The sequence below is a fragment of the Muscardinus avellanarius genome (assembly GCF_963383645.1).
Source record: "Muscardinus avellanarius genome assembly, chromosome: 14".
NCBI classification, from domain to species: Eukaryota; Metazoa; Chordata; class Mammalia; order Rodentia; family Gliridae; genus Muscardinus; species Muscardinus avellanarius.
This window is the reverse complement of record NC_137800.1, coordinates 10,004,557-10,028,383: the sequence shown is the minus strand read 5'-3', so window position 1 is coordinate 10,028,383 and position 23,827 is coordinate 10,004,557. Positions and strand designations below refer to the sequence as shown.

General features: G+C 42.9%; 1 protein-coding gene across 1 annotated transcript; it reads left to right on the top strand.

Moving 5' to 3' along the window:
• Positions 1 to 5,788: 5,788 nt before the first annotated feature.
• On the top strand, positions 5,789 to 13,229 carry PPP2R2A (protein phosphatase 2 regulatory subunit Balpha; the record flags this gene model as incomplete). The annotated part of the gene is made up of 5 exons (XM_080710857.1): positions 5,789 to 5,948; positions 6,969 to 7,133; positions 8,143 to 8,312; positions 10,075 to 10,166; positions 12,950 to 13,229. The coding sequence occupies 5 exons, from the start codon at positions 5,789 to 5,791 to the stop codon at positions 13,227 to 13,229; spliced, it is 867 nt and encodes a 288-aa protein (XP_080566983.1).
• Positions 13,230 to 23,827: the final 10,598 nt, after the last annotated feature.

The following is a 23,827-nucleotide window of genomic DNA, read 5'->3' as shown; positions in this document are numbered from 1 at the left end:
CGCCTGGCTGAAGATATATATTTGTATTTAATGAATAGGTCATTTATTTTGGCATATGAGTTTGGTAATGAGCTGAAAGCTCTGAATTGATTTTTATCAACCTGTTCGCATCCCCGAGGTGGATTATGTCTTGTGGCAGGTTCTACACGCTTCACAATGGCAAACCCCTCGCTCATGACTGATAATGTTTGGAAGCACTCAATATAACTCTGTAAATGAATAGTTCAGCTCATCAAGTTAGTGAAACAAATAATAAGGTTTTCTTTTGGTGTGGAGAGTAATAATAAGCATTGAGTAATACTAAACTTTTCATAACTCACGTCTACGAACAGCCAATTAGGTACTCAACTTTTTTCATAGGGTCTCTTTTTTTTTTTCTTTTTTGGCTGCACTGGGGATGGAACCCAGGCACATTTTACCTCTGACCTACACCCCCAGCTCTATTTTTTATTCTCTATTTTGAAACAGGGTCGCACTGAATTGCAAAGGGCCTCACTAAGTAGCCGAGGCTGTTTGCGGACCGCGATCCTCCTGTCTCAGCCTCCCGAATGCTGGGATCTCGAGCGCGCACCACCACGCCCGGCTGAGCAGGACTTTTTAACGTGTTTTTGAGGAAAAGGTTTTTAATTATGATAGGGCAGGTGACGACATTGTAAATTTGATTATGATTCTCATCTTCACTGAAGTTTCTTACTGAAGAATTTCATAAGCAGCCATTATCCAGTAGTTTAAATCGTATTTGTTCAAACTGGTCGGCACAGTATGTATGAGCGTCTCACCAAGTCCCCGTGGCTGGCCTTGGACTTGCGGTCAAGGCTGAGAGGCTAAGTGAGGCTGGGTAAGCATTGCTGGCGATACACAGGGCCTGCTGGTTAGCGCTGAATGTATAATTGGTAGCAAAGTTCTCTGTGACAGTGGTATTGGGGTGGGTAGCAGTCATCAAATGATGGGATTATTGCATTTATGAGAGCTCTTAAGAGTTTTTCAGCAGTTTATAACCAAAACACAGTAATCTGCAAGGAAAAGGAGGATAAAACATACTAAGTCATTGATTGGGAACTGACCCCCAGAAGTAGACAGAGGAAGAATGTGCGACACCACTAGCCCTATTTATTTATTTATTTATTTATTTATTTATTTATTTATTATTTCGAAACAGGATCTCACTAAGTTGCTAAGGCTGGCTTAAACCTGCAATCATTTTGTCCCAGCCTCTCAGGTACTGGGATCACAGGCATGCGCCACCACACCTAGCTAATCATTACTTTTTAGACAACCTTTATAGATGTTCAGATTTCTTTTTAATCAGTGTGACACTATACTACTTAATTTGTGATAGTAGATTAATAATCAGATTAATCCATAATTGAGCCACTGTTTTTCTATTAATCTTATTTTTGAGCTTTAGCTGTTTGTTCATTGCTTAAAAGCTTTTTTATTTATTCTTTGAAGGCTTTAAAATACAGAAAACAGCAGGGTATAGTGGCGGGGCCATAACGCCAGTACTTGAGAGACAAATGGGAAAATCAGAGTCAACGCCAGCCTCAGCAATTTAGGGAGACTGTTTAAAAATCAAAACGGAAGATCTGTGGGATTAGCTGGGAGGAAGAATGCGCCCAGGTTCAGTCCTTAGCACCATCTGTATATGCGTGCGTGCATGCATGCAATAGAACTGTATGTAAGATACAGCTAGCTAATGAGCTATCTAAAATTTATAGGAACTATTGAAACTGATGACATGTTTGGTTATTTGTGAATATTAATCAACAGTGGTCCAAATATCTTTTTGTTTCCATTTTAGAACAAAATCCAGTCTCATAGCAGAGGAGAATATAATGTTTACAGCACCTTCCAGAGCCATGAACCAGAATTTGACTACTTGAAAAGTTTAGAAATAGAAGAAAAGATCAACAAAATTAGGTGGTTGCCCCAGAAAAATGCCGCCCAGTTCTTGCTGTCTACCAACGGTAAGTGCGCACCGCCCTGGCCCGCAGCCGCCGTGCGCAGGCCCCAGGGCACTGGCCTCCCCGGGAGGCCGGGATCTCTGGAGACACACTAGGAAAGGAAAGGCTGCTTCTGCTGGATTTTCCCCTTTTAAAATTGTTTGCTTAGTGTGCATGTATGCCACTGTCAACATGACTTATGATGTGAGATACATTGTACCAATAAAAGGATACTAAAAGTAAATGAATAGAGAATTCATTCACTTGGGCTGTTTTTGATTCTCTGAGCATGTCTCAAGTGCCACCTTTGCCAGTTGGTAAGAATGAGCTGCTGCACGCTGTGCTTGGGTGTTTGGCTGCGTCTCCTGGTTAGCTACACCTTCAGCTTGGTGCTCTTGGGAGGTTCTGACATTGACTTGAATTTCCTCATCAGCAAACTGGAGATACTGTGTGTTGTAGCCTTGTTGTGAGTATTAAAGTTCTAACTGTGGAAGGATGGGCTTGATTCCAGGCTCTCTGGAGAGCGCTCTTGTTACCAGCCCCTCTGTGACCCGGGCACCTTTCCCACAGGCCACATGGCTCATGCAGAGTTACTAAGTGAGAGTTAGAGCTGTGCGCTGCCTGCTGCAGTTGAAGCTCATTATGACAAGAGTTGGAGGGTTTCTTGTTTTTCGGTTCCCCTCCCCCATAAGTGGTGACTTCCTGTGCCGGTGTGGGCCTGAAGGGAATCATTAGTATGATGGAAGAGATAATTGAGGATCTGGATGGTCTATAAAGATTTATTTTAAAACTTTTTTGAGGCTAGATATGGTGGCATATGCCTGCAATCCACTACCCGGGGAGGTTAAGACAGGAGGATTGTGGATTGGAGACCATTTGCTAGTGAGGCCCTATTTCAAAACAAAAGGAGGAGGGCGGGTATAGCTGAGAGGTAAAATGCCCTTGGGTTCAACCCCCCGGGCACCCTCCTTCCACCACATGTGCACAAAAACTTGTGGGACTGGCACAAGGGGCGGGGGAACCTCTCATATTTTCTCTCTCTCTCTTTTTTTCCTTTGGTGGTGCTAAGAATTAAACCCAGGGTCATTCAGCTACACCCCCAGCCCTTTTTATTTTGAAATAGGTCTCACTTAGTTGCTGAGGATGGCTTTCAACCTATAATCCTCCTGTCTCAGCCTCCTACTGGGACTTCAGGTGTGCACCACCACACCAAGCTATTCTACGTATCTTTGATCTGTAGGGATTTTGTCTTTTTGAAGGTGTTGGACACATAGGCTTTGAATCAGCTAGGGTTTCCCGTCCTTATTTCCTACTTGGGAATCCTCGGCCAGGGCAGGGCCGTTTAAACAAAGGCATCAGTGCTGTGAAGGAGTCTCTAGGCTTGATGAGGCCTGATTTATTTTCTTTTCTTTCTTTTCTTTCCTTTCTTTCTTCCTTCCTTCCTTCCTTCCTTCCTTCCTTCCTTCCTTCCTTCCTTCCTTCCTTCCTTCCTTCCTTTCTTTCTCTTTCTTTCTTTCTGCCACTGAGGATTGAACCCAGGGATATTCTACCTCTGAGCTCTACTCCCGGCCCTATTTTATTTTTTCTTATCTGGAAACGGTCTCTCACTAAGTTACTGAGGCTGGCCGCAGACTCGTCCTCCTGCCTCAGCCTTCCAAGTACTGAGGTTGTAAGTGGCGCCGCCGTGCCCCGCTTGTGGATCTGAGTCCAACAGCACATGGTGCTGACCGAGCTCATGGCTTATTTTCTGTGTTTTTAGCTAAGTACTGAACATACTGTGTACGTGTTTGTATATATTCATAGGTGTGTGTATAAACATACAGGCTTTTATTTTCTGTAGCTTTAATTTTTTTAAATTAAGACTGGCTATGGCTTGATTTGAATATCACATGGAATTTTATGAGTACTATTAATGGGGATGAGTTTTCAATTTAATTTCTGTACTCTATTTCTATGTGTATGTTTTCAGTCACTTGATAGGATTTTAAAGACATCCAAGCAAAATATGAAATAGTACATTTTAAATGTCTTATTTTTTGTCCTTATTTTTAAGGACTTTGTTCATTCTCTCCCTAGATAAAACAATAAAATTATGGAAAATCAGTGAAAGGGACAAAAGACCAGAAGGGTATAACTTGAAAGAGGAAGATGGAAGGTATAGAGATCCTACTACAGTCACTACACTACGAGTAAGTACGTAATAGCGATTCTGACGGATAGGATTTCATGTTCATATATAGCCTGAACCCGGGCAGAACTTGAGTTGGAATAACTGCAGTTAAGGACATCCTAATCTCAGTTCCCACCAATAATTCTGTAACAGGTAGATGTTGAATAACTTCCTTTTAAAATTTTCTGTTTGGTATAGGGGATTGAACTTCGGGGGCATTCTATCTCCAGGCTACAACCCCAGTCCTTTTCATTTTTTGTTCTAAAACAAGATCTCACTACATGCTGAGGCTGTCTTCAAACCTGCAAACTTACTGTTTCAGCCTTCCAAGCACTGGGATTTCAGGTGTGCATCACCACCTCCAGCTTGAGAAACTCCCATTTGAACATAGAAACTGAATTAAATAGAAGTCTAATCATAGCCAGGGGCAGAACTAAGACCGCAGCATAAGACTGACCTTTACACTAGATCACCAGTTTTGTTTTTGTTTTCATTTCTATGGTTAGAATCCCAATTATTGCAAAATTAAGTTTCAAGATTAATTTTCTTTGGAGTTCAAAAAAGGGGAAATGAGCTGGGCGTGGTGGTGCACGCTTGTAATCCCCGCGCTTGGGAGGCAGAGACAGGAGGACCGCACAGGTTCAAAGTCAGCCTCGCTGGCTTAAGAGACCCTCTTTCCAAATAAAAATATAAAAATAGGTCTGGGAGTGTAGCCCGGAGGTAGAAGGGTTTCTAGAACCCCAGTACCACCGAAAAAAGAGGGGGGTGGTGGTGAACCAACTACATCTTTTATCTGTCGTCTGGTACTGAGAACTAGATGCTATGGGTTAATTTTTAGCCTTATTAATTTGAACCATGAAGATTTATTAGCTTTGCTCAACATTCAAGTAAAAGATTGGAACCAAGAAGGACATGGTGCCTCTCGCCTGTAATCCCAGGATCTGGTAGGCTAAGACAGGAAGATCACAGGTTCTAGAGCATGATAACATTAGCAGACCCTATTTCTTTTTTACTTTTTTCCTTGTATATGGGCCCGTATGGTACTGGGGATGGAATCCCAAGGGCATTCTACTTCTGACCTACAACCACAGTCTTTTTTATTTTAAAACAAATCTCACTAAATTTCTGAGGCAGGCCTTGAACCTGCAATTTTTCTGTGATAGCCTCCCAAAGTACAGAGATTTATAGGCATGTGCCACCATATTTGCTAAGAAGACCCTATTTTTTAAATAAAAGAGGCTCTGGGTGTAGCTTAAGAGTAGAATGCCCCTCCCAGCCCGTAAAAAAAAAAAAAAAAAAAAACTAAAATGCTTTCTCAAAAACTAGGCTAATAGCCGGGTATGATGGTGCACGCTTGTAATCCCAGTACTTGAGAGGCTGAGGCAGGAGGATCGTAGGTTCAAGGCTAGCCTCATCTACTTAGGGTCTCAGCAAATTAGTGGGACCCTGTTTCAATATAAAAAGAAGAATAAAAAATAAGACTGGGAATGTAGCTCAGAGGTAGAATGCCCCTGGGTTCAATCCCCAGTACCGTGCGCGCATGCACACACACACACACACCACCCCCCCCCCTAGGATAATCAAGTGTTCTGAACCTTAACTGTTTTTCAGTATGATCGGCATTTTGTAAATTCTGTTTCTCGTGTCTTGTTGACAGGTGCCAGTCTTTAGGCCCATGGATTTAATGGTCGAGGCCAGTCCACGGAGGATATTTGCCAATGCTCACACATACCACATCAACTCTATTTCTATTAATAGTGATTATGAAACCTACTTATCTGCAGATGATTTGCGGATTAACCTTTGGCATCTGGAAATTACAGACAGGAGCTTCAGTATCCGTCGGTTTTCTTTTGGTGTTCGGTAGCGTGTATTCATGTGCCCATATTGGTTTGTTTTCTCCTCGTACTGTACTTGATGCCTTCTTCTGGCAGTGCCTTTTTTAATGTATGTGGCATCTTGGTTTTTCTTTGTGTGTAATTAACTAAACACTGAGGGAGAGTTACTTGATAAAGAATAAAGATAAATGGCATAATGCATTGGTTTCAAAATTGGATTCGCGGGCAGCTTGGCATGGTGGCGCACAATTATAATCCCATTACTTGGGAAGCTGAGACAGGAGGATTGCAAATTTGAAGACAGTCTCAACAAATAGTGAGACTCTCATCAACCTAACAAGACCCTGTTTCAAAATAAAGATAAAAATAGAGCTGTGGGGGTAGCTTGGAGGATGAGTGTCCCTGTGTTCAATCCCCCACACCGCACACATACACACAAATACCGAGTTGATGAAATCACGACACATGATACGCTAACATTTATGAAGATTTGTTCATCTTTATGACTTCTAGGATTTCTGTCATAATTAGAAAGACTTCTACATTCTAATATTTGCCTGAGTTTTCTTCTATGATATATTTGCTTGGTTTTTCTTTTGTTTGTGTGTTTTTTGTTTTATTTATTTATTTATTGCAGGTGTGGGGATGGAACCTAGGGACATCTGACCTTCAAGCTACACCCCCTGCCCTATTTTTCATTCTTTATTTTGAAACAGGGTCTCACTAAGTTACGGAGGGCCTCACTTAGTAGCTGAGGCTATCTGAGAACTGCGATCTTCCAGTCTCAGCCTCCTGAATGCTAGGATTACAAGCATGCGCCACCATGCCCAGCTGCTTGTTTGTTTTTTAACATTAAAGGTTTTAATAATACTGGGATTTATACTCAACAAAAGAATGGAATGCAATTTAGACTCAGTGCTTGTTCTCAAGTCTGTGAACAGATTTTAGGTGTACGTAATATAGAATTATATTTGCCCTTTTCTCTAAGTGAAAATTCCTTAATAAAATACTATCTAGATATTGTGGATATCAAGCCTGCCAATATGGAAGAGCTCACGGAAGTGATTACAGCAGCTGAATTCCATCCGAATAGCTGTAACACATTTGTGTACAGCAGCAGTAAAGGCACTATTCGGTTATGTGACATGCGGGCGTCTGCCCTCTGTGATAGGCACTCTAAACGTAAGTGGATTGCATCTTTCTTTAAAGTAGTAACTACTCTGTCTCACAGGCGTCTGGCCTCCTTTACCCTTGGGTAAACGGCCGACTCCACAGGGCGCTTCCAGGTTGTTCTGCTGGAGGTGGCTGGGCAGACTCCGGGACGCACTTGTGGGTGCCCAGGGGTAATTCTTAGTGACTGAAGCCTCCTCGGGAACTTGTGGTTGGGTGTGCCAAAGCTGACTGCAGGTAGAGCAGCCTTTTTCTTTCCCTTTCTCCCTCTCTATTCCTTTCTCCCTTTCTGTTTTGAACTATTATTCTCATAAGAGATTTTCTTGGCTTAAGTAAACAAAAAGTTAGAAACCATTGGATTAAAAAATTAAGGACTTGCAATATTTTAGTATCATATAGTTGAATATTTTTTAAACCCAGGAAACAGGTATTACCTATTATGATAAAAAATTTACCTGGCCACTAGAAGAAAACTCCTGGTATGAATTTTGTATGAGTGAGGGTGATCTGATTTTTTGCCCTGATGATGTAGGGTAAGAAAGAAGCGTATATTCTGGTATATATCTGAGTTTATATAGCAAAATATATCATCCTGGCACATTGAAGTCAAAAGTCCTATGTGAGCCAGGCATGGTGGTCCACACCTGTAATCCCAGTACTTGGGAGGCTAAGACAGAAGGGTTGTGGGTTTGCAGTCAGCCTCAGCAACTCAGACCCTGTTTCAAAGCATACAAAGGGCCAGGGGTGTAGCTCGAAGGCAAACCCCTCCTGGCTCAATACCCAGTATTACTCCCCAAAAACAATCCTGTTGAGCCTGGTTCTTCTAAATTAAGGATGTATAGTGCACATTTTTGCACTATTGACTTCATTATTAAGTCACTGAAGAAATTTTCAGGAGGAGAATTATAGTCATACAGCCAGAGAAATGTTTGTGAATGGTATTTCAGAAAATGGATTTCTTCAATAGAATATTGTATACCTTACCCATTTTTAAATTTCCCCCTTTTTTTCATCTTTTTAGTGTTTGAAGAACCTGAAGACCCCAGTAACCGGTCATTTTTTTCTGAAATCATCTCTTCTATTTCTGATGTAAAATTCAGCCATAGTGGTCGCTATATGATGACTAGAGACTATTTGTCAGTCAAAATTTGGGATTTGAATATGGAAAACAGACCTGTGGAAACATACCAGGTACTCGCCATCTTCTCTCTCAGCATGCACATGCCCCCTTACTTTCAGTGTTCCTGGAGGATTTTGTACTAGGTGTTCATTTTAGTCAGTGCCTGATCACTGGTAGGCTTCTCCCTCAGAGATCTGCGAATTGAATGTTTACTTACATCTTCGCGTTGCTGGTTCGGTTTTGCAGTTCAGGTTTTGTTACCTGTTGGGCTTAGTGCTGATAAGCATGGTGTGCAGGCGAGGAGGACGGCACACTCTCCACTGGCGTCTGGGGTGCACACTGCAGTGGGAGAACGCGTAGGAGTGTTGGATAAGAGCTTGGCTCTGACGTGCAGTCACCGGGGCTCGTGTCCACCCTGCGGCTGGTCCTGTTGGCCTACGCTAAGGGAAGGGCCTTGGAAGGTCAACGGCTGGCGTTAGGAATTGGCCATCTGTCGTAGGACGTCGATCAGAACTCCTCCTTTTCACCCAGCTTAGTCTGTCTTCATTATATCGGAGAGAAGAGAAGAGAGTACACGGCCTGGCACAGAGTAGGGGACGGTGGAACCTGTCACTCGCTAGCTTATACAAAACACTTAGCACTGTTTTAGGAAAACAGTTACAGATGATGCCCCTTTTTTTTTTATGTTTTGTACCCCATTAGATTTGGAATGACAAACATAAACTACTCAAGATTCTCTTTAGCTATATTTGAAACTTTAAAATAAATGCCACACTGAAACAAAAGCAAAGAGATAAAATACTCCTTTCTTTTCGAAACATCTTTGTGTAGCTGGGTGTGGTGGTGCCAGCTACACCCATGTATATGTGCTGTGAGCCCAGCCACATCTGATAGTTGTCCATGCCCACTGAGAGTTAGCGATTGGAGCTTTCATACTCTAGAGGGATCCTGTACCACATGTTGGAAAATGCAGCTAAATTGCAGTAATGTACCCCGTGCATTGCCTGGCTGCCTGTGCTGATTGGATTGGTGACTAGATTCAACTTTTTTTGTTAAATTTGTAGACCTCTTGCTGAATTGTGCGTGTTAAAAGTTTGTTTTTTATCTTCTCAGTTTTCCTCCTGCTCACATTTGGTTTATTCACATGAGTTGCAGTTCCTCTGTCGTATGCAGAAAGCCAAACTCACACTTAGGTGGTTTCATAAAGAATGCAGAATTCTCACTTAGAAGACACTGTCTGCTATCATTCCCTTTTTAAAATACTGTTTTTTAGTTAAAAGAATGTTTTATAGACACTTCTTTCTCCCTCTGATCAAATGCACTTCAGAATCTAGTTTTTTAAATGGTACCTACCTAGGGGAACTGATAGTTTGATACTATCAGTATCAAACTGACACACATTTAGTTGGAAATATAAGCCTAAGTTAAATGTATGCCCAGAAAATGGCATTTTTTTAAAAGTGAGTGTTTTTTAATCATCACTTAATGGATTGAAAGCCAGCTAGTGATAACTAAATGTTGCTGCAATGTGGTTTTGTCAGGCTCTTTATTGCTCATTTCTGGTATTTCAGGTTTACATGCTTGAGTTAAGAGTTTTCAGGGTATGTATACTTTGCCCAGAAAAGTTTTCCCCTCTCATACAGTAGGACATTGCGCCTTCCTAGAAGGGGCTTGTGTTTCTAAAGGGAGAAGCATTTGTTATACCAAGAGAGTTGAAATGTAATCAGATCAGAAGCTGTATATACCTGTCGATACAGATAATGAACTAAGGTCATTTTCCTCATTTGAGTGGGTAGCCCTTGAAGTAAACTGAAATGTGTCTGCCTTCCCCAGGTGCATGAATACCTCAGAAGTAAGCTTTGCTCCCTGTACGAAAATGACTGCATCTTTGACAAATTTGAATGTTGTTGGAATGGATCTGACAGGTAATTGACTAACTTGAACCTCTCACTCACGTAGGAACTTTATTAGAGGAAGAAGCCTGCTGCCAGTCCGTGTCTCCTTGTATTGCTGCCAGATGAGCTATAAAAAATGGCCAACTTAGCCGGGCGTGGTGGCGCACGCTTGTAATCCCCGCGCTTGGGAGGCAGAGACAGGAGGATCGCGCAGGTTCGAAGCCAGCCGCGCGCGCTGGCTTAGGAGACCCTGTTTCCAAAATGAAAATGTAAAAAATAGGTCTGGGAGTGTAGCCCGGAGGTAGAAGGGCTTCCAGGAACCCCAGTACCACAAAAAAAAAAAAAAAAAAAAAAGGCCAACTTGTTTAGATTAGCATAAATAACAAGGCTTCACTTTTTCCCCACAATTCCTTGAAATAAGTGTAATAATCTTAGATATATATATATATATATATATATATATATATATATATATACACATACATACATACACACACATATGTATATATACATATGTGTGTGTGTATATATAGCATAGGAATAGTAAGAGTTTAAGAATTAATGATTCTGATAGTAAATGTGAAACAGCATATGTATAACAAAAAGTTATATCTAAATTATTATTTACTCTGACCGTGGTAGCGCATACCTGTAATCCCAGTACTGTGGAGGCTGAAACAGAGGCCGAAACAAGGATCACAGGTTGGAGCAAGGCCCTTGGCAACCTAAGGAGACCCTGTTTCAAAATAAAACAGGGCTGGGAGTGTAGCTCAGAAGTAGAAATACCTTTGAGTTTAATCCTCGGCTGTGTGTGTGCGTGCGTGCGTGCGTGCGTGCGTGCGTGCGTGTATCTTTGAGTTTTCTTCGTTTGTGAGCCAGCTTACATTTGTAGTTGGATGAGGTGGTGTGCGCCCGTAGTCCTCACCTGCCTGGGAGGCTGAGGCAGTAAGATCACTTGAGCCAGGTAGTTTTGTTTTTGTGGACTGGGGGTGAACCCAGGGCCATTCTATCTCTGAGCTGCACCCCAGCCCTGTTTTATTTTTTATTTTGAAACAGGGCTACACTAAGTTGTTGAGAGCCTTGCTAAATTGCTGGGGTTCCGTGTGTGCACCACCACGCCTGGCCTTGAGCTCGTGTTTGAGGTCAACCTGGGGAACATCACAAGACTGCTCAAGAAAAAAAATTTTTAATCACATTTCCGTCAGAAAGTGGCACATATATCTAATTCCAGTACTTGGGAGACTTGAGACAGGAGGATCATAGATTCAAGGCTAGCCTCAGCAATTTAGCGAGGCCCAGTTTCAAGATGTAAAAGGTTGAGAGTATAGCTCAGAGGTAGAACACCCCAAGATTTGATCTTCAGTGCTACTGAAAGAAAGAGAACATTAACACTTGAAAGAAGTAATAATTTGGGATTTTGTGGGGAGTTTTATTTATTGTTGATGGAACCCAGGGGCATTCTGCCTCAGAGGTATACCCCCCAGCCCTGTTTTAACTATAAACATGAGTAAATATGATTCTTACAACCTCCAATTTTGCCATAGTCTGATTCCTTTGTGTTGTTACATCAAAAAATGTATGCTTTTTTTTTTTTTTTTTTTTTGGTGGTGGTGGTACTGGGGTTCCTGGAAACCCTTTTACCTCTGGGCTACACTCCCAGACCTATTTTTATATTTTTATTTGGAAACAGGGTCTCGTAAGCCAGCACGGCTGGCTTCGGATCTACTCTATCCTCCTGTCTCCGCCTCCCAGGGGTAGGGGTTAACAGGTGTGCATCACCACGTCCAGCTTCACTGCACAGTAATTTAGCAGGACCCAGTTTCAAAATAAAAAGGGCCAGGGGTGTGGATCATTGGTAGAGTATCCCCTGGCTTCAGTCTTCGCTACCACATAAAATAACTGCTTAAAAAGTGTCTTAGGTAGGCTAAAAATATTTTCTTTCTGTGTTTTTAGTGGTATGAGTAAAATTTTTTTCTGTTAACAAAAATTATATGCTAGCCAGGAATGGTGGCGCACACCTGTAATTCCAGTACTTGGGGGACTGAGACAGCAGGAGGATTGCGCAGGTTCTAAGCCAGCCTCAGCTACTTAGTGAGGCTCTCAGCAATTCAGTGAGACCCTGTTTCCAAATAAAATATATAGGTCTGGGAGTATAGCCCGGAGTAGAAAGCCTCTGGGTTCCACCCCCAGTTCCATATATATATATATATATATATGGAAGGTGTAGCTTGGAAGTAGAATGCCCCTGGACTCAATCCCCAGTACTACCCCCCCCACACACACACACACACACAAATTATATTCTACCTCATATTTTCAAAAGATTTGTCATACGCATTGATTTGTTTGTTTGTTTATTTTTGGTGGTACTGGGGTGGAACCCCAGGGGTTTTCTGCCTCCAGGGTATACTCCCAGACCTATTTTGTATTTTATTTGGAAACAGGGTCTCATTAAGTTGCTGAGAGCCTCGCTAACTAGCTGAGGCTCGCTTCGAACCTGTGCCATCCTCCTGTCTCAGCCTCCCAAGCGCGGGGATTACAAGCGTGCGTCGCCACGCCCGGGTGTCATCTGCACCCGACCATACTCCAGGACAAGTTAAATTGCTCAAATCACATCCTGATGAAGTCTTGGTCTCTCACGAGCAGCTGTTGGTGCGCTTGGGAGGGTTCGCGTTTGCGGAGCACAGGCGCTTGCTGCTCTGGGTCACTGCTCTGGAGTTGCAGGGCGTTCACGGGGAGCGCTTGGCTCGGAGGTGCCGTGGCCGTGGGGACACGCGTCTCGCTCCGTCTGACCGCCTGCTCTCCTTTCACAGTGTTGTCATGACTGGATCTTACAACAACTTCTTCAGGATGTTCGACAGGAACACAAAGCGAGATATAACTCTAGAAGCATCGCGAGAGAACAATAAGCCCCGCACAGTCTTGAAGCCACGCAAAGTCTGTGCCAGCGGCAAACGAAAGAAAGACGAAATCAGTGTCGACAGCCTAGACTTCAACAAGAAAATCCTCCATACAGCCTGGCATCCCAAGGGAAATATCATTGCTGTAGCTACGACAAACAATCTGTATATATTTCAAGACAAGGTGAACTAGGCTGGCGCCCGGCAGAAGAGCCACGTCCTGCTTAGCGAGGTAGTTGAATCTAGCATCCGTACCTGTAGGAGAGGTCCATGGCGGCGCCCCTCTCCAGTGTCTGACAGTGTGCCATTCGACTGCGCGTCTCTGTAGCCACATGGAGAAAGCACTGTGGATCGCCACTGGTGTCCTCCATGTCTGCTGGCCATTTAGGTAAGGGTGGGCACTTTTAATTTAAGTGACTTCTTGCGCCATCTCGCCTAGTGGACTCGAGTGGACTGTCCGACACTGAGTCACTGCACTCCTCTGCCTTCCATTGTGGTGACGTCGAGCACGGCAAGAGCCGCGGCACGCCGCGGGACTGTCCTCATACTGTGTCGTTTGTGGGGTGCACCCTCCCTTTTTAATTAAATACGGCTCCTTCCTGCTGTGGCTTGTAGCGTTGCTCCTCTGCCTCCTGGACTCCCCCCATCTCACCCCTGCCCCTTCCACCCAGGCTTGGTGGTGGTACATTAAAAAGAAGGAAAGAAGGAAAGCACACAGTCAGTGGGGTCGGCGGTAGGGGACGCGTTGCGAGCGAGTGTTCTCGTGCCTGTCGGTTGTAATCACTCCTTGCCTGTCTGGCACTGAAATAAGGAAAAACTACTGCTGAATAAAAGTGACAAAGAATGGAGAATCTGGTTTTCTTTTTCTTTTTAATCTACCTCTTTAAGCCACTATTTTGTGTCATACCCTTGGGCGCAGTGAAATGAAATGGGTTCCATTGTTTGATTGGTATTTTGTTATTTTTAACAAGTGTTCTTCTACATGGAGAAAGGAAAGATACTGGTCTGTGTGGACATTGTTTTGAGTATATATTGGTATTAAGGATTTCACAACAGATATATGCTACTAGAGATTTTTTTTTTTACTGTAGTTATGATGAGGGTATTGGATACATTGTATCTATACTTAGCTCATCTGTTAATGAAATTGCTGTAGACAAGAGCCAAATTTGTAGAGCTTCATTTTTAAAGACTTTTAAAGTGCTTAATTTTATGTTTGCCTTACTAAATACTAAGTCAAAGTCTTTAAGAATGTTTTTAACAATTAAAGCTTCTTTTTGTCATTCAGTCAAACAATTGAACAGAAAGCGGATACCAAGTGATTCCGTAGATGAGATGGACACTTGCACTAAATACCTTTTTTGTATTTAATTGCTATCAAATCAGAATGAAATGTACTTTGCCATAGATATTTTTCTTCTGTTTGGTTTTTCCAAAGCTATATTAAAGACAACTTTAAAAGTGTTGAAAAAGTTCTTAATGGGTCCCAACTGCTGCCTCCTAAAAACTTGGTGGTCGGTGTGTGACGTTTCCCCCCAGCGGTGATATTATCCAAAGATGACAAGACCCGTTTTAATAGGTGGAATGTACCTGAACAGTCCCGCAGAGACGTTCATGGAGAAAAACGTGGACTTTATTTTTAAAAGATGAATTGAGCAGGCCTTTATATTATTAGAGAATGGCAGTGTATTTTGGTCGAGCAGTAATATAACAACTTGAGTTTAGAGGACTCTGGAGCGCGTATGATTCCACTCCCTGATCTACTCTTTAGTAATGAAAAATGATCAAACAATTCCACCATAATTTCCTTTACACTTATGCAAATATTATATCTTGTAAGTTAACCTTTTTAGCACACAGGAGAACTTTTATGTAATAAAATTACTGTATCTTTTGGACCTAAGTTTGAATTTGTATTTAAACGCATCGATTATATGTCTGATCATTCTTAATGGCACTTTGACTGGGGAATCTTGAACGCATTGGTAATTTGTGTTGTCACTCGTCGCACTTGACCTGCAGGTGGGCTGCTCCCCGACAGAGCTCTCGGAAGTGCTGTTTTCTAATTGGGCAACATTCCAGAAGGTCTTAGGAGGTGGTTTTCTTGTATTTTGGTTGTATGTCTTGAGATAAAACCACACCAAAAATCCTTGTGGAAGTTATTTTTTAATTCATCAGTAACTATGATGATACTCATCCGTGACACTAAGGGTTAGTTTTATATATTTAAGAGAAACATAACTGCTAAAATTTAAATGCCTCTATCAAGGAATGCTATTATAAATTATTGTAACATTATCTCAAGTATTTTTTAATTTCTTTGGTGTAGCAGACTCTAAGCCCAGCCACTCATTTTATATATGGTCATGGTTAATTTTTTTATTAATAAAATCTATAGAATAAAATTAGTCTTGATGTCCAGTTGCTTGTATTTTCTATTCTCATTTCATTCTGTCCAACAGTTCCTTTGCTCTTTAATTGGTGGCTGGGCAGTAGGGACCACTGGTTTTTCCTAAGTCCACATCAACAGGTTGACATAACAAGTATCTACTGGGTTTTAAGCTTCTCCGAAGCCCTCAGTCTCTTGGACTTCAAAAAAAGGCATTCAAAGACTTTACAAAATTAAGAGCTAGCCTTTAAACTTTAAGAGTTAATTCTTTTTAGAGAGGTTCTTAAAGAAAACTAGAAATAGGAACACTGAAATGCTTTTACTGTGTGACTGTGAGAGTAATGTGTTCTTAGAAAGTTGTGCATACGTGAAAGCTAACCAGCACTGATAAAAAGCCTTTTGAATAAAGTTTAAATCATTTTCTTTAGGAACATCGCTTTAGCATTTCTTTTGCACTGCACATAGATTCAAGTGGACCTCGTAATGTGCACACACCCAAGCACTCCCCGCAACAGAAAATAAAAATAGAAAGGTGGTCAAGAGTCAAGTTGGTTTGTGTTGAGAGCACCACAGTGTGAGGTGTCTCACCTGTTCAGATGTGTGTGGGTTTTAGCTTGGATATATATATATATATATGTGTGTATATATATATATATATATATGTATATATATGTACACACACACACACACATATATATATATTTTATAGCTGGGCGTGGTGGCTCACAGATAATCTCAGCAAGTAGTGAGAGTCTCACCTAGTGAAACCCTGTTTCCAAATAAAATTGGGCTGGGAGTGTAAGCTGGTAGAATGCCTCTGGGTTCAGTCCCCCGTACCACAAAACATAAATAAATTTAAAAGCTTTTTACAGACAGGTGTGGGCGTGACCCATGCCCATAATCCCAGTACTCGGAGGCTGAAACAGGAGGATCGCAAGTTTAAGGAAAACCTCAGCAGTGTAGTGAGGCTGCTTCAAAACAAATAATAAACATTTTTAAAAAGCTCTCAGGGTGTACCTCGGAGGTAGAATTCCCCTGGGTTCGGTCCCTAGTTACCACCCCCCAAAAATAGAGAGAGCGCGAGCGCATGCGCCAGGCACAGTAGTACACACCTGTCATCCCAGTACTTGGGAGTATTACAGGTTGGAGGTTAGCCTCAGCAGCTCAGCAAGACCCTTACCAACTCAGAGCTTGTTTCAGAATATAAAGGGACGGGCTGTACACCATAGGTAGAACGCTCCTGGTTCATTTCCCAGTGCCACAAAACTTAATTTGCTACACCTCCCAGAAGTTTGAAAATGTAACCTTCATTTTATGATTGTCAAAAAAAATTACAACGTGGTTATTAGTAGTTAAATGCTTTGAATCTCTGAAGTCTCGTGGTATTCTCAAATGCTGAAAGTATTTTTAGAATTGAGGTTTGTCTCACCCTTTTATTGCAAAGCGGTTTTAGACTGTAACCTATTACCTCTGTATTGGAATTCAGAAACACACCCACCTGATAGTTTGAAGTTCATGGCAAAGTTTCTTCCTGGTGCTGCCTATCAAAGAAGAGGAACTGCACAGGTTTTAGTTGTAGGAATTCCAGATGGAGGAATTTGGCAACCCAAAGCGAAAGCAAGGTAGGGATGTGGCCACCTGTGAGGCCCTGGGTGTGGTCCCCAATAGTCTGGCATAAGGGGAGAGATTCGCTTGTATTTTTGAATGTTGTACTTAACACTCCTTCCTGTTGTGAATGGTGTGCTATTTGCACACCTTGTCGCTAGGGGGCAACAGTTAAGTCTTGAACAGAATTTATGAGGTATTTTTGAGAACGTAGGGACATCCTAGCAGAGTTTTATCATTGACAGCCAAGCGGGAAATCACGGTAAGTCCAGAGCGTTTATGTGCCCAAGTGGAACCACTATTCAGCAAGACCCAGGAGGAGCAGAGGACCCAGCGATGGAGTGCAACCCAGATGTCAGCTGGGTGTCTAGTGTCAGGCCGTCCGAAGTAGAAGGATGAATGAAGACGGCTCAGAGCTGCCTTTCCCTCAGCGGTAGACTGCTCCGTCTGCCGCCCTGCTACACACTCAGATCCTCTGTGCTATTTAAGCCTTCCTACTCCTTTACAGGAACACTAGGGATGTCGTGTCCCACGTTGCTGCCGATTTAATTCTGGAATCTTTAAACTTTTAAAATATTCCAAATAAAAAGCCGGGCGTGGTGGCACGCGCTTGTAATCCCAACATTTGGGAGGCTGAGACGAGGATCTGGGTTCGCGACCAGCCTCAGCTACTTAGACCCTTGCAACTCAGTGAAACCCTGTTTCAAAATAAAGGATAAAAAATAGGGCTGGGGCTGTCGCTCAGAGGTAGAATGCCCCTGGGTTCCATCCCCAGGACCACCAAAAAATACTATTCCAAATAAATGTCTTTTGGACTGTTGGGAGTTGTTTTCTTCTCAAGACAGAAGAATATGCCCTCAAGAGTAACGCACAAGATCCCAAGAACATGAAAAGTGGGAGTGGGGACCCGGTGCACACGTCTGTAATCCCAGTACTTGGGAGGCTGAGACAGAAGGATCAAAGGTTCAAGACCAGCCTCAACAACTTAGCGAGACGCTCAGTAACCCAGCAAGACTGTTTCAAAACAATCTAAAAAAGGACTTGGGGTACACACCCAAGTTGTCTCCAGCACTGCCAAAGAAGAAAACTGGCCTGCCAGTTGTCTCATTAAGCAAAGATGACCTCGGTTTACACTTAGGCATTTTCTTTTCACTTGCATGCATACCGTCTTTGATAAAAATGGAAGCAGATGCAGTTCCAATGTGTTGCTCCACTCACCTTGGCAGTTTTTCTATCAGAATTCTGTATAGCAAGGTTTGGCTTTTTGTTGGGGGGAAGTTTGGTTTGGTTATACTAGTGTGTGTGATGCTAGAGAATGCGCCCAGGGATGCTCTACGTTGAGCTACACCTTCAAACCCTTTTTAAATTTTATTTTTTATTTGTGTGGAGGGGGGCAGGGGGTGGGATACTGAGGATTGAATCCAGGGACATTTTACCTCTGAGCTCTACCCCAGCCTTTTTTTTTTTTTTTTTTTTTTTTTCAGTACCAAGGCTGGAACCCAGGGGCATTCTACCTCCAGGCTACACCCCTAGACCTATTTTTTTGTTGTTTATTTTAAAACAGGGTCTCACTGAGTTGCAGAGGGCCTCACTTAGTAGCTGAGGCTGTCCGCGAACCACGATCCTCCCGTCTGAGCCTCCCAAATGCTGGGATTACAAGAGTGCGCCACCATGCCAGCTTTTTTTATTTTGAAACACGGTCTAACTAGGTCATGGGGGGCCTCACAAAGTTGCTGTGGCAGTCTCGAAACTGTGGTCCTCATGTCTACATGACTTGTTTGCATGGTTTGTTTGTGTGTGTGTGTGTGTGTGGTACTAGAGATGGAACCCAGGAACCTTCAAACTCTAGGCTATACCTCCAGACCTATTTTATATTTTGTTTGGAAACAGTCTTAGTAGCTGAGAAACTCACTAAGTTACTTAGGCTGACTTTGAACCTGCGATCTTCCTGCCTCAGCCTCCCAAGTGCTGGGATTATAGGTGTGCACCACCATGCCGGACTTTCATGTTCCAGTTTATTTAACCAGCCTATGTTTCCAATTCTGTTTTCATTTTTCCAAGTGGGAATATTGGAATAATGAACATACTAGTCTTTGTGTGTGTGTGTGGGGGGGTGTCTGGGGATGGAACCCAAAGGTATTTGACCTCCAAGCTACACCCCCTGCCCAATTTTTTTCTTTATTCTTTATTTTGAAATGGGGTCTCACTGAGTTGCAGAGGGCCTCACTAAGTAGCTGAGGCTGTCTGCGAACCGTGATCCTCCAGTCTCAGCCTCCCGAATGCTGGGATTACAAGCGTGCGCCACCACGCCCGGCTGAAGATACGAGTCTTGATGCATACAGTTATTGGGATACATTCCTAGAAATACTGTAGTAAAGGAGATCGGGTGGTACTTGTGAGACTGAGATAGGAGGGCCACAGGTTCAAGAACAGCCTCAGCCAGTAGTGAGAATGTCATCAACCTAGTGACACTTTCAAAATAAAAAGGGCTGGGGATGTAGCTCAGAGGTAGACTGTCCCTGAGTTCAAACCCAGTACCACAAAAATAAATAAGAAAATTAGATGAGAGCTGGGAGCAGCGGCACACATCTATAAACCCACATATCAGACTGAGATAGGAGGAGGATCACAGGCTTGAGGTCAGCAGTACACACACACACACACACACACACACACACACACACACACACACACACACGTAGTAAGATATTACATACTGTCAGGTTTCCAAAAAGTTCCATCATAAGAATATGACGTTAGCCGTATGTTCATACTATTATTGAGCAAAAAACTTGTCTGTTTTAATATATGTTTTAAAAAATTACCTGTTAATTTGAAAAAATAAGTGGTAAGCCAATTTCTGGGTATTTGTTTTTTGTTTTGTGCAGTACTGGGGATGGAACCCAGAGATATTTTACCTCCAAGCTACACCTGCAGCCCTATTTTTTTTTTTTTATTCTTTATTTTGAAACAGGGTCTCACTGAGATGCGGAAGGCAAATGCTGAGCTTACAAGCATGTGCCACCATCACTGGCTTAATTCAATCTCTGTTTCTATGTTTTTAATCTCTGTTTGTTTTGTTTTGTTTTTGCTGGAGATTAAGCCCAGGAGCATTCTACCTCTGAGCTATACCACCAGCCCTATTTTATTTTTTATTTGGAAACAGTCTCATTAAATTTCTGAGAGCCTTGCTAAATTGGTGAGGCCAGCCGCAACCTTGCAATCTTGGCTTTTATTTTTTAGCTTGAAAACAGGGTCTCACTAAGTTACTGAGGCTGGCCTTGAAGCTGCTAGCCTCCTGTCTCAGCCTTCCAGATACTGGGATTGCTGGTGTGTGCCATCACACTGGCTGTTTTTTGTTCATTTGTTTTTGTATGTGTGTGTGTGTGTGGTGCTGGATATTGAACCCAGGGGCATTGTAGCTTTGCGCTATATACTCCTAACTGCATTTAAAAAAATTTTTTTTTTTTGAAACAGGGTCTCACTAATTTTCAGAGAGCCTCACTAAATTGCTGAGGCTGGCCACAAACCCATCCTCCTGTCTCCGCCTCCCAAGATTGATTACAAGCATCCGCCACGACACTCAGCTTGGAGTTTCAATCTTAAGTAACAAAGCCCTAAGAGACTAAGAAAATATCATGCTTTCTCCTCACCCTGGCCTTCACTCCCCTTCCTAAACCTGTCCTCTACCCTCCTCTCCACTGGCAGCAAAATCCTGACCTACCTTGCAGAAAAGTTTGGCATTAAGTAGGAATGTTTCTCAGCAGTCACGGTTCAACTTGCTCCACTACATACACTTACTTTTTTTTCCCTTCTAAAACTGGTTGTTTTTGTTGGCATCTACTCTCCTATTCTAGAGTTAAGACTAAAATCAGGCAAAGATTACTTGTAATTGGGTACGGTATTATGGAATCAAGCCTAAGGAAACATACAAAGGAATGAGAAGGTATGGCCCATTGGCTAGAAAAATTAGTAGAAACTATCCCTATAGAAGCACAGACATAGGATGTACTAGACAGAGACCTTAAGTTGACTATTTTAAAGTATGTGCTCCATAAACTAAAGGAAACCATAGATGAAAAAGCTTGCCAGTACCCAGGCATGTGGCCCAAGCCTGTGTAATCCCAGTAACTTGGGAGGCTGAGACAGAAGAATCACAGGTTTGAAACCAGCTTCAACAACTTAGTGAGGCCTTCAGAAACCCTGTCTCAAAATTTAAAAAAAAAATTAAGTAGGGCTAGAGCTTGGAGGTAGAATGCCCCTGAGTTCTGTCCCCAGTACCCCACCCCCAGAGACAAAGAATCAATGGAGCAAAGAGTTGGTTCTTTGAAAAAAAAATTGAAAATAAAAGCTGGGTGTGGTGGCACACGCTTGTAATGCCAATGTTTGGGAGGCTGAGAGAGAGGATTGCAAGTTCCAGGCCAGCCTCAGCAACTTGTAAGGCCCTCTGCAACTTACTGAGATGCTGTTTCAAAATAATAAAATAGGGCTGGGGGTATAGGTCAAAGGTAGAATGCCCCTGGGTTCTATCCCCAAACCCACAAATAAATAAATAAAAATAGACAAAGTTAAATATTAACAGGGAATGTGATTAAAACAGTAGGAATTACACTCGTTTGATTATTTGTTTTGGGGTATTAAAATAAAGTGTGTGTGTGTGTGTGTGTGTGTGTGTGTGTGTTAGTGTTACCAGGAATGCCCAGAGTCATTCTAATTCCAAGTCATACCCCCCCCCAGCCTTTAAAAATTTTTTATTTTTTGCCAGGCGTGGTGGCGCAGGCTTGTAATCCCAGCGCTTGGGAGGCTGAGACAGGAGGACCGCACAGGTTCGAAGCCAGCCTCAGCTACTTAGTGAGGCTCTCAGCAACTTAGACCCTGTTTCCAAATAAAATATAAAAATAGGTCTGGGAGTATAGCCTGGAGGTAGAAAGCCTCTAGATTCCACCCCCACTACTACCAAAGACACACACACACACACACACACACACACACACACACACACACACAAAATAGGGCAGGGTGTGTATCTCGAGGTTAAATGCCCCTGGGTTCCATCCCCAGACTGGAAAAAAAATCAATAAAACATAAACCATTTGGTAAACCTGGCGTGGTGGCGCAAATTTGTAATCCCAGCATTTGGGAGGCTGAGACAGGAGGATCATGGTTTGCAGACAGCCTCAGCTTCTTACTGAGCCCCTTTCCAACTCAGCGAGACCCTGTTTCAAAATAAAGAATAAAAAATAGACCTGGGGTGTCACTCCGAGTTCAAATGCCCCTGGGTTCCATCCCCAGACCCCCCCTAAATAAATAGATAAATAAATAAATAAACAAGCCAAAATCAAATACAAATAACACAAAATGAGAGATAAAAGTAACATCCTAAACCCAGTGTGGGAGTGCATGCCTATAATCCCAGTACCTGGGCATCTGAGACAAAAAGATCTCATGTTGGAGACCAGGCTCAGCGATTTAGTGAGGCCCTGTTTAAAAACAGAAATAAGTCATTTTTTGGAGGGGGGAGGGAAAGGGGGGAAGAGGGCACCAAGCAGAGTCTGAATATATGTCATTTTCAATATGATCCACAAAAAACAACAAAAAACAGAAATAAAATAGGCTGGGGTATAGCTCGGAGGTAGAAGGCCCCTGGGTTCAGTCCTCAGCAGCACAATAAATAAATAAATTCCAGTTGAATTAAGGGTCTAAATGTAAAGTAAACCTATAAAATAATTAGAAAAGGTTACAGAATAGATTTATAATCTTGCTGTAACCATCTTCCCAAACCGTATAAGGATAACAGATTTGGTAACAGAGGAGCTTCAATATCTGCAGACAGAAACAAAGTCACGAGACAACTAAACGGGTTGCGACAAAAACACATTGCTACCTAGAGATCAAGGGAACTGGACGAAGACACGGAGGTAAGTTGCAGGGGTGGAGATCCAGGAATGTAAAGTAGTTTAGAATCGCGACGTACAGGATACAGGACTTTCCAAGCGAAGTCCCAGATGAGGCGGCAAAGGGATTCAGGGCATTGTTTTCTTCCCTATGTTTCCCTGAATCTTTTTTTGTGTTACAAAGGTAACATATTACGTTTGCAATTACAATCTTTAAAGTTCCCAAACAACGAAAAGTTTTGCATTGTTTTCGTTTCATCAGGACGAGCATGGGACTGGGAATCTTTGCTCCCTTTGCAGTCCCTCTTACTAAAGTGAGTCCTTTAGTTTTTTTTTTTTTTTTCTTTTTTCTTTTTTTGCGGGTCTGGGGATGGAGCCCAGGGCATTTGACCTCCAAGCTACACCCCCTGCCCTATTTTTTTATTCTTTATTTTGAAATTGAGTCTCACTGAGTTGCAGAGGGCCTAAGTAGCTGAGGCTGGCCGCGAACCGCGATCCTCCATTGTCAGCCTCCCGAATGTTGGGATGACAAGCGAGCGCCACCGCGCCCGGCTCTGTACAGATATTTAGAAAATAAATATCCAGGGATGTGGATACAACGCGGATCCCGTCGGTGCGGGAGGTGTGGGCGCCAACACCTCAGCACCTTGCACTTCCTCATTCCATCCTTCTCCCTGTCCTCTATCCCAGTGCCTTCTGCATAACTCATTGCATCCGGTCAGTCCAAATTACATGCAAGAATTCATTCCTGGCGCGCGCGTCAGCAGCCTCGGGTCCGCACGTCCGGCCGGCTCGGGAACGCCCCGCCCGCGGCTCGTTGTGTTGTCATCACGTGGTCCGGGCGGTGGGGCTGACGTCACGGAGGGGCGGGGCGGCGCAGGCGCAGAAAAGGGGGCGGGGGAC